Below are 10,254 nucleotides of genomic sequence, written 5' to 3'. Positions count from 1 at the left end.
ATTTTGTTGAATAATAATCTTTGTGGTGTGCAACATTTGTGGTTTGGTAAAGGTTTATTGAGTTTATAGTATTTATCAAGTTTACTGCTTTTTGCTGCAAAGGTTTTACGTTGAATGCAACCCTAATCCATAGAAGCATTATATCCCAATATGGAATACAAAAGAAAGGTTGTCAACAACCTTCGTACATTGCCACTTTCAATGCGTGAGTCGTCCAGTATGTTCTTTCATAAGTCAGTAAGTCAATATGAGCATACAAGTGTAGGCCTACATACCGAAAGGCTTGATGCCATCAGACTGTAGATTATGGGGATTATTGACTAGACTTTTGTCGTACGAGTTGAACGTATAGACTTTTCAGTGCTCCCAGCTTCTTGCATTGTTGTATCTGTTCACGGAGCATTTCAACAAAGTAATTCTCAAGAAACGCGTTTAAGCAACTAATCTTTAATGAATACAAATATAGGAGTAAAGCTATACACGTATACAGACCTATTGCCCACAATAAGCAAATAAGCCTATCTAAGTTACTACGAATTTCTCAACGACCTATGGATTTGCATCTTCTTCTTAGAATCTCTAATGTTTCACTCGATGTGTGCCTTGGGGAAATAATGCATGATTCAGTACTGTTACGAAGTCGGAATGATTTGTGCCACACTGACACGTTGCATAACATATTGATTACAAGCTTTGACAAAGTGTGTCATGACTTCCGATTAAAACAACTTACAAAACGCGAACAAGGACTAATCATGCTTTGGCATACATCAAAGTAATCATATAGCCTACTCCCTGTTTCATGTGATGTTTAAAATATTCCAGGCCTGGAAATTTACACACTGTCAGCGTTAGTACATTAACTTTGAAATGCAAGTGGCTTTTATGAGCATGATAGTATTCTGTCAACAAAATTCATCGGGTTACGTATGTATCAAATCAGAGAACATTCATTTGGTGCGATCGTTAATTAATTAATCGAAATCACAAATGACCAACTTGAAGCTGGTTACCGGTTCCTGGTTACTCATTCAATATATGTAAATATTTTTATTTAAGAAGATTAGATAAATAAGGAACTAACATGTAGCGTGTTCATCAGCTTCTTCATCTGCAAACAATTAAAGTAACTGAAAAAATAACCATATGATATGTTACTATAGTCCAGGTCTTGAAAAAGCAGAGTCGTAATAACTCGACTCGAATCACATATTTCAAACACTTGACTTGACTCGAGTCCCTTTCAAAGAAAGTACAAAAATAACTTGACTTGACTCGAGTCATCGTTTGAAATGATTTTTTAGGTGTTTTTCAGGTCTTTTTCATTACGTTTCAGCATTAATGAAAACGAATCTCTATTCGCGGTTGTCACGTGTCTTGTCTGCATCAAAGATTGAGGCAAATTGTAGTTTCGGTACCAGGAAGAGTTCCAATATAGTAATCGTCTGTAGATGCAGGATTTATTGTAGCAAGATCAGAATAGTACTCCGCCTATTCCGATGAAAATGGTTGCTACATGAAGAATATCCTTTCTTTTACGGATATTACGATAGTGCAGAACTAAACATAATACGGATGTTACAGTATACAAAGATACATGGCATAAATATTAGGGATCGCGTCTTTTTTCTTTGGAAATCTGTAGGTGCAAAAAAGCATGCAAAATAGACGGTATGGTATAATGTGCTGCATAACATGGCTTTCACTAAACCTTTTTATGAAATTTGCTCTATTTGACAAAACTGCTTTAAGTTACGTTGATTCCTTTATTAATTTAACTGCATGCTTATAGGGTTCTATTCACACATTAATGAGTTATGACTGCTATTCTGATTCGTAAGGCGTTTTGTGATTCCATTTCATGGCTGTTGTTCATTGTTTAAGATCAAGTCAATTAACTCTTACCAGTAGCCTATACATGCTGATCGCAACGAGTTTATAGCAAGTCTACGCGTTAGAAGAAACAAAAGTTTTAATTTGGAAAAGGGGAAAAGCGCTATCGTAAGCTTTGTTAAAATTGCTGTTCGGTAGTGCATAAAATAGTTGCTCGCTTTATGAGAAAACTTGATTTAAAATTTTTTCTCTACAGGTGCTTTGAATTTTTTGAAGTTCCAACCTACTTCATTTGACACCATTTTGACGTGATCATGGAAACGCTTAAGCATAAACAAATAAAGGCTTTTTGCTCAAAGTTTTCTTTGAAACCTTTTAAACATGCTATGATAGGCTACAATCATGCTAAAATTTTTCGGCTTCGCTGAAGTCAATACATATACGCTCCGCTGGCCTTGAAGGACTGTGTATTTGGGCACCCGCTCCATTTACAGAAATACGTTTTTCTCCGTGACATTTTCTCGAATGACAATATTTAGATGACAATTGTTCTCCCAGTCATAGACGTTGCAAAAATTCGAGATTGCAGGATTGATGGTTTTCCGAACAGCGTTATAGATTTGTGTATGTTCTACCTTTTTCGTAGAACTTCTTTACAGTTACAGTTTTAAGATACTTATTACAAGCAAAGTTTTGTTTGGTCTTTATTTCAGTCACATGCAAGCATCATCATACTTTGGGGGATTTCCCAACGATGCTGCACTTTTATTTTTCCGCTGAACATTCTCCAGAGAGGCATATGTTGGGGGTTCATCTGTGTACATCACTTGGTCGGTAGTTGATCTGCGTTCTTGTCTCGCACGAAACGTGAAGACCAAGTGCCTTCTCATCGGTGACTGTGGCAAAGACCCATTTCTTGTTGGGCCAGGTAAGTCACCGCTTGACGGCGTTGTAACAGATTCAAACGAATTTCTGTTGTTCCTATTTTCGTATTTGTACTTGCAGTAAAGGATAGCGTAGCATAAGAGAAATATTCCGCCTATTCCCAGCAAAATGCCGCTTAGATATGGTTGAGGAATTCGGTTGTAACTATGAAATATAGCAATGGTCAGAACCCCCACCACTAAGAATGAGCATCCACAAAAAGCAAGACTTGATAGCGCCCTGTTTTGCAAATCTGCATCAATAACGTCAACATTCAAGATATGTTTTATGTCTAAATAAAATATACCACATGGCTTTACTCAAATCAACTATATAATGAAGTTATCTACCTAAGTTGTTTACACTTAAAAATTTTTCATTAAGCAATTATTGCTTTTCTAATAATGAAGCCGTTACCTGCAGACCGCCTTCGTAAAATATTTCTGTTATTACCAAAATCCATCGTTCTTGAGCAATAACTTGCATTAAATAACTTGAATAGTTAAAACATTATGCTCAAGCTTCAGCGCGCGCTACGCGAATGTAATCTGGATGTCACAGCCAATAACGTTTACAAATCGTCCAGAGTGTTGCAGTGCTAAGCAGTGAATTCTGTCCAACGCTACACGCATGATTTATTAACGTCACGGCCACAGACACCGTCTTTGCTGACAATCGAACTCAAATTGTTTGAGATTGTTGGTGCATGTCGAAAAATCTTCCACTATTCCTATCTCAGTGCATGAAACGTAGGCTTTCATGGCGGTTTCTTGATACAAAAAACAATAGAGTATATATATATATATGTACAGTTGTTCTTTATGGGAATCCCCATGAATTCCTTTATTGTTTACATTGATTGTAATACAGTCTAATAGTTTTTTCTTTATGGTTATCCTCACGGTTAATTGCGGTTACTGTGTTATAAAGGTAAGCACGATTATGATGTTTTACACTTACAGAAATTGTAAGAAAGAGGTAAACACATGACGTTCGAAGCAAGATAGAAATCTCAGATTTAAGATCAATATTACACCGCTACCATTTTTCCTATCTAAATTGTTGTTCAATAAATTTCTCCTAAACATTACAAACCCGCATAGTATACTGACGTATTGTAAACAACCATTGTTGTAGTCAGCCAATGCAGTCGGACGACATCTCCATTGTTTTCGAATACCACTCTTGTGCCTAACGTTCGAGTAAGCTCGGGTTCGGATAAACACTTAAAATGGTGTAATTTGGGCCGAGCCTTCGGGTTTATATTAGGCACATCCCTATAACCAGAGCTGGGCATGAGTGCGCTCAAACTTGACCTTGCTCCTTTTGAGCGTTCTGGAGCGCGTCGCTCTTTATTTGCACAAACAACGCTGTAAACGCACGACTTGTGCCCATATTGTTGGAAAAAAGAAATTCTTCAACATCGAATTCCATAAAAATTCCTAACATTTACAAATAATGATAAGCAATTACTAAGTTACAGTTAGACACAAGTTTTACTTTACAAATTTGTAACATATCAATGCGATCGGTTTTCGAAAATGCGCGGGAGTAAAAGTATTTTCAATTGCTAAAAAGAGCGGCCAAACGAGCGAGCCTTTTGTTTACGGAAGAGCCAAAGCACTGATGGACGATCTCTTTTTCACGGACGAGCGAGAGCTTTGTTTAAAAATAGCAACTGCCCAGCTCTGCCTATACCGGTCAAATGTTATAATCGTTTACGCCCTTTTCTATGTATAAAGCCATCATAACAGCAAGCGCTACCATCAGGTAATGGAAATGTTACAAGATGATTGCTTCACAACTGTTTTTATAGTAGCCACAAGATCTCGCAAATCGATACAAGTTTTTTGAATTACGTGTCGATTGCCATTAGTTACGACCGCTGATAACTAGCAGTTATAGCTGCGGCACAATGCGTTACTATTTAATAATTAAGTATTCAAGCAATACTTTGCAGTGCATTGAATTGTCTGCATATGTTGATTTGGTACCTGAGACACCAGAGGTCACATTTCTCTTTCAATTTTCTGTATAAAAAGTTCAGATGCGTATTTATCCAGTTGCAGGTAAAATTTTCGTCGTCGTAACCGCCTGACAAGGTGCAGCAAATAAGCAGTGAGCTGAAATAGATGTCGGATCGCTTCATGCGTTATACACAATAAATTAAATACGACAGACGGGAAATGGCTCATTTATAGCAAGCTTCCTTTACACCAACGTATATTCAATATACGATGGTAGCAAACCCACAAACATGAAATGCCTATTTATACTGGTTATTTAAACATATGGAATCACTCCGATTTCGCTTCCAGACTTCCAATACAGATGGACGATCTAAAGGTGTTGTAAGAAGTATTTCATGTGATAACAGCTTAGCATGAACGTTCGCGTGCAAAGTGGCAACGAAGGTAAAATTTGGGTTTTAATCTTAACAAATTATATAATTCATAATATTTTTTGCCGAGGTGTTAGGGCTAGCTCAGAGTTTTTCGTTATATGCAGAAGGTGTCTTGTTCTTTCTTGGTTATGTGGTAAATACAATATTGCATTAACGCAAAAGAATCAAGCCAGACAGATGAGAATACTCAATACCCACAAGGAAAATCTTAACAAAAGTAATATACTATAATAAGCGTTTGGTTAGTCAAAACAGTGTAGGCAATTTCCTACACCACGGCTGTTGGTATGCCAGCTATAAGTTTGCATGTAGCTTTAATCAAATTCAGCATCAATTTCGTAAGCAGCTCAGTGATTAATTTTCCGATTACAATTACAGATAAAACGACTCGAAGGGCATGGGTGTGCTTAATGCTCTTGTGGATGGTAGCACTGGGTTGCATGATAGCAGGTGCTGCTATATGGGTCAAAGGAACAGCGGAAAATAGGACATCTATGCAAGTCCTCGGCAACGTCGTGGTCGCTTACCTTCCACTAATATTTTGTGCGGTTGGAGTCTGTAAATGCATTTATAAGAGCCCACCTGACGATTCGATTGTTTGAACATCGACTCAAAACTTTTCTAGAAATGGATTCGTAAACTTGCCGATCTATTTCATTTGCTTGTGTAATTCTCAGACACGCCAAATCAAAATCGTATTAACCATTGTAGTTGCTGGTTTCGTTTTCTCAGTTACTAGGAAATGTTTTGTGTAGTCACTGTAAATTAACGTGCTAATTTGTTCTGATACTGTTTGCACCGTGCATGACTGCATGTATTTCAGAAACAATTTTTGGTTATAGTGCCGCAAAATTTCCCTACTATATAAGAATTTCAAACCGTAATGGTTTTGGAGAAAAATTCGGATTCGGATTAGAATGAAGTTGGGTATAATTTTTTTATATATAGTAACAAAAACGTGGACAATCGGTACTTTCAAAATACCGACAGTATAAGGGTACCGGTATTTGGTAAAAATGTACGTATAATGTAACCAATGCAAGCCATATTCGCTACTGTTCTAAAAAAGTAGCTGCTGGATACATTTTACCAGTACTTTTTGTATGACAGATCCTGCTGCAGTTCAATTTCTGTCCCAGTTCAGGCCAAGCTATATAAATTATTAAAGGTCAAAACATATGTGCCTTCACTCTTTGCAGCTTTCGTATAGACACTTGTAGATTGAAAAGATCAGCAAATGCTAAAAATTTACGTTAATGCTTTAATTAAAATAAACTTTTAAAAAACAAATTTCTCATAACCTTGAAATAATCGCTTGAAAAGTACCGGGACCGAATAAAATTTCTTGAAAAGGAATTCGCTACAGGGATTCAGTATTTTTTCCAAACGTCCAGACGGTGTCGACATCGTTTCTGGAAATGTACCGCGGTACTGCTCATCTCTGTAGTAACATTGCCGTCGACATCAAAGTTAGTCGTGATTCACCCACAAAAAACAGCTTAGAACAGCGCAAGGCACCACTTGTTAAAATATCAAGAAATTTTCCCACCAGATATAATGCTTCTGCTAATTACTAAAAGTGGTAATAGCTTTATAAAGCGATAATCTACTATATCATATGTCATTGCGTTGGAGTTATCCTCTCAGTTTACTGTTAAATTGTGACGCAACAATTAGACCTCAAACTGGCAAAAAGTTTTGAAATTGGTAATTTTTTGCCATTCATGACATACTGTAGATTTGCTGCACTCTGCTGTACAGCACAAACATATAGCGGGAAACATTATTTGCGTCGTTAATCCGAACAAATGGAAATTGAGAACTTTGAGATGGCTGAGGATTTTACCTCCCCGCCCCTGTCCCACCTGGCGTCGCCACTGAGCTCGTTTGGCATTATAGAACCTGATTCATTGATAAGGACTATAGTTTAGTCATAGTTAGTTTAGTTCAGGAATACTGCAATCAGTAACAAACCTACTGCATCAGCGATTACATAGTTAACTATCAAGTGGTAAAAGATGCAGAAATACAAAGCATATTCGATCGGCCGGAACCAACAAGAAAATAGAATCGCAAATATTCTCTAATGTACGAATATTATCAACCTTGCAATGACATTCTAGAAACGCGAGATATATTCTCAAAAGGTATAGTATCGCAAAACCAATTCATAGTCTTATGGTCTGAGGTCATTATACCAAATGTGTCAAATATCTAAAGCGATTTTAACCGTTTCAAAGTTTTGTTTATAAAAACGTTAATGTCCTGTAGCATTGCCAATTCAAAAAAACGCTTGGCAAAAAGTGTGAGCTATATGGCCTACTTTTAATATCATTCAACTGTCTTAAAACTCCATGTAAACTGTCACGTGTGACGTCTGTTACCTGAAGCTTTCTCAATGTGAATAATGGTCACACTGCAACCATAATTGGGGACAACAAACTACTTTAACTGAAGATATAATCCGTTTTCCAATTTATACGTCGGCGTTAATTAGCTTGCATGCGAGAAGCTTTGTGTGCTTAACGACGTCGACACAGACAGTATTCAAGGTATCTGTCAACATGGTTCATTATCAGTCTGATTGATTGCACGGGACCTGTAGTTGTTTTCGCTATGCGGCCTTCAATTTTCTGCAGTGTGAAAAATTTTTTCTGGGTTGGAAAACAGTTGATCACTGTTTGCTACAACGCGGGGCGTTGCTTCGTTATTGAGGTTGATATTTCTTTCAGAAGTTGTCCTGTAAAGGAATGTACAGTGTAAAAATTGTTGAAACTTGTGGTATAGACTGTTTAACGTTTCGTATGAAATATCGCCGCCATGTTACAAGGCACATGCAACTAGCATTTTTGCTACATCCAATGACGTTCTAAAGTGTATAGCATAAAACAAGCTATTACATATGGTTTTATATCTTCAAAATCAATTCCAATTTAAAACACAAAAGCCTCATATAGAGCGGAAAAGGAAAAAACGACTAATGTCTTCCGATTGCTATACATCAAAGTATAAAACATGGCTTTGGATCTACTTAACTGTAGTTTTTCAAAGAAGTAAGATCAGTTGAGTAAAGTCAATTCCTATAGGCTTATATCGATCAGAATGGACAGCAAACAATTGAAATGTATCTTGTTCAATTGCCTTGGTATTTTTGCTTTATGGCATATATACAAATAAAGATAAGACAACGAGACAAACTTACCTCTCCTGCCTCTTGTCATCTGTGACAATTCCCTCATCATCACGTCTTCTTCCTGCCTTTATGCATGGAGGTGAAGATGAATTTTGTTTCAATATTCGGCGTTTTTTACGATCTTTCAAAAAGCATACCAAAAACACTACAACAGACGGTATGATGACGACGCAAAACATGAAAGCAAATATCTTCATTTTGGTCTCAAAGGTTAAGTGGTACAGAGTATAGTAAACAAGATTATGTTCCTCCATGTCCTTAGCAACTTCCTGGATGCTGCTCTGATGCGATGGAAACGTAAAGTAACGCTTTGATTTTCAGGTATAAAGTTATCTTCTTATACAAGAAATATCGTTGAAGTAACGCATACATTTAGATACCTTAAATGTCTGTCTTTTAAAACCATCACTATTTACTTAGTTTCTCTTTATGCTAAGAAATAAGTACACGATGGGAAACTGCTTAATTGTATTGCCTTTTAAATAAATAATTATCTCAGATTTAAACTTAAAAGTCACAGTTTTTAAACTTATAAATACATAAAGTCTTAATCTACACATTTAAGAATGTGCAATTCCATAGTTCATTGCGTATATGTTAAACGATAAACGCTTTTTCTACTATACCTATAACTGCTTAAGTTAATGTCTAGCAAAGCAGATGCTGAGTTATATAGTAACGACCTTATCGTGTACGAAGCTTTAGAAAACTGCTCTGACAAAGATTATCACGAAATCCTTTTATGTCGCTCAGGGTTATTTTTTCTAACGGCCATGACCTTTCTTCACCTTTGCTTCAGTTGCTTCAATCATAACTACAGATTGTCAACGGCGGCAAAAGGAAAATCCCTCCAAATCATATTTATAATCTCTTCTTTGACGACGACAACGATCAAGATTGGTTACAATAATTGGCGAGAAACTCAACTTTGGCGACATTCTGTTGCTAGGATTAACAAAATTAAACTTGATTTATTCCAATTATCAATACCCTATACTACTGTATACTCATCCATTAGGACGTAAATAGAAAGAAAAATTCTTTTCTTGACATAAATGTGCTTTCAACACGACGAACATTTATTACTATAGCATATTTTTACGCCTCCAGGGAAAAAGATTTGCGATCATAATATTCAAAATCGATATTAACTTCGTTTTTAACCTGTATTAGGGTTTCATTTGAATGATATTCAGACATGGGAACCTTGTTAAACATCAGCTACAAGCTCTATATGAAGCAATGACACTGTGTGAACTTTAAATAATGTCTTTATAAGTATACAACGTCACTGCTATACAATTGAAAAAATGACATACCGGCAGAGAGGAACTTGAAATGAATAATTAATTGCCTTTCTATAGATAGCGTCAATAAATCTGCTTCTGATGCCGAGGTCGCAAAGGTCTAACTTTGTCATATAGCATATCAAGTATTCTATATTTTGAACAAAATAGAACGAGCTATGCATAAGATATATCTTGCAAATCAAAAATCGAACATTTTCATTGTCATTGTTACTAATATAACGCAAAAAGTCCAATAACAGTGGAAAAACTAAGGAATTCTTTTTCTCCGTCGATTGCCTCACGTGTTTACAGCGCTTTTGTGCCAAGAAAATGAGAGACGAGCGGATGACACAAAAAGGAGCTAACTACTAGCAATATGTTTCACTAAGTGCAAGGGTTAACGTGAGATTAAAAGTTTTTTGCATAGTCATATACCAAGTATATTCAAGAATGCTTGATTAGTTTGCGCCTCTGCTTCTGGCGTTATTTCTATAAAGTGGGGTCAGTATTACGGATTTTACTCCAAGTATTGCATTCTATGTGTGGCAATCTTTTTCCTTTAATTCCCTTTGGTTGTCTCTTCAGCACCCCTTTGGTTGTACCACTGCCAC

At 36.5% G+C, this 10,254-nt stretch overlaps 2 protein-coding genes across 2 annotated transcripts; both read right to left on the bottom strand.

Annotated features, from left to right (window-relative positions):
- Positions 1-2,283: 2,283 nt before the first annotated feature.
- LOC143461268 (uncharacterized) lies at positions 2,284-3,716 on the bottom strand. The gene is made up of 2 exons (XM_076959125.1): positions 3,175-3,716; positions 2,284-3,010 (listed from the first exon to the last, which is right to left on the bottom strand). Exons 1-2 carry the CDS (start codon positions 3,218-3,220, stop codon positions 2,547-2,549), a joined length of 510 nt encoding a protein of 169 aa, XP_076815240.1. The 5' UTR covers positions 3,221-3,716; the 3' UTR covers positions 2,284-2,546.
- A 3,462-nt stretch (positions 3,717-7,178) lies between these two features.
- Positions 7,179-8,782, bottom strand: LOC143462341 (uncharacterized). Its single transcript, XM_076960472.1, has 2 exons — positions 8,364-8,782; positions 7,179-7,901 (listed from the first exon to the last, which is right to left on the bottom strand). The coding sequence occupies exons 1-2, from the start codon at positions 8,606-8,608 to the stop codon at positions 7,787-7,789; spliced, it is 360 nt and encodes a 119-aa protein (XP_076816587.1). The 5' UTR covers positions 8,609-8,782; the 3' UTR covers positions 7,179-7,786.
- Between the last annotated feature and the right edge of the window lie 1,472 nt (positions 8,783-10,254).

Source organism: Clavelina lepadiformis, chromosome 1 (genome assembly GCF_947623445.1).
Source record: "Clavelina lepadiformis chromosome 1, kaClaLepa1.1, whole genome shotgun sequence".
NCBI classification, from domain to species: domain Eukaryota; kingdom Metazoa; phylum Chordata; class Ascidiacea; order Aplousobranchia; family Clavelinidae; genus Clavelina; species Clavelina lepadiformis.
This window is presented reverse-complemented; position numbering and strand designations above follow the sequence as displayed.

Excerpts from the sequence above, each read along its gene's own strand:
- LOC143461268 (XM_076959125.1), bottom strand. The coding sequence starts at position 3,220 with ATGGATTTTGGTAATAACAGAAATATTTTACGAAGGCGGTCTGCAG. Across the intron at positions 3,011-3,174 it reads TTTACGAAGGCGGTCTGCAG|ATTTGCAAAACAGGGCGCTA; the intron begins GTAACGGCTTCA and ends TTATTGATGCAG.
- LOC143462341 (XM_076960472.1), bottom strand. The coding sequence starts at position 8,608 with ATGGAGGAACATAATCTTGTTTACTATACTCTGTACCACTTAACCTTT. Across the intron at positions 7,902-8,363 it reads GATGACAAGAGGCAGGAGAG|GACAACTTCTGAAAGAAATA; the intron begins GTAAGTTTGTCT and ends ATTCCTTTACAG.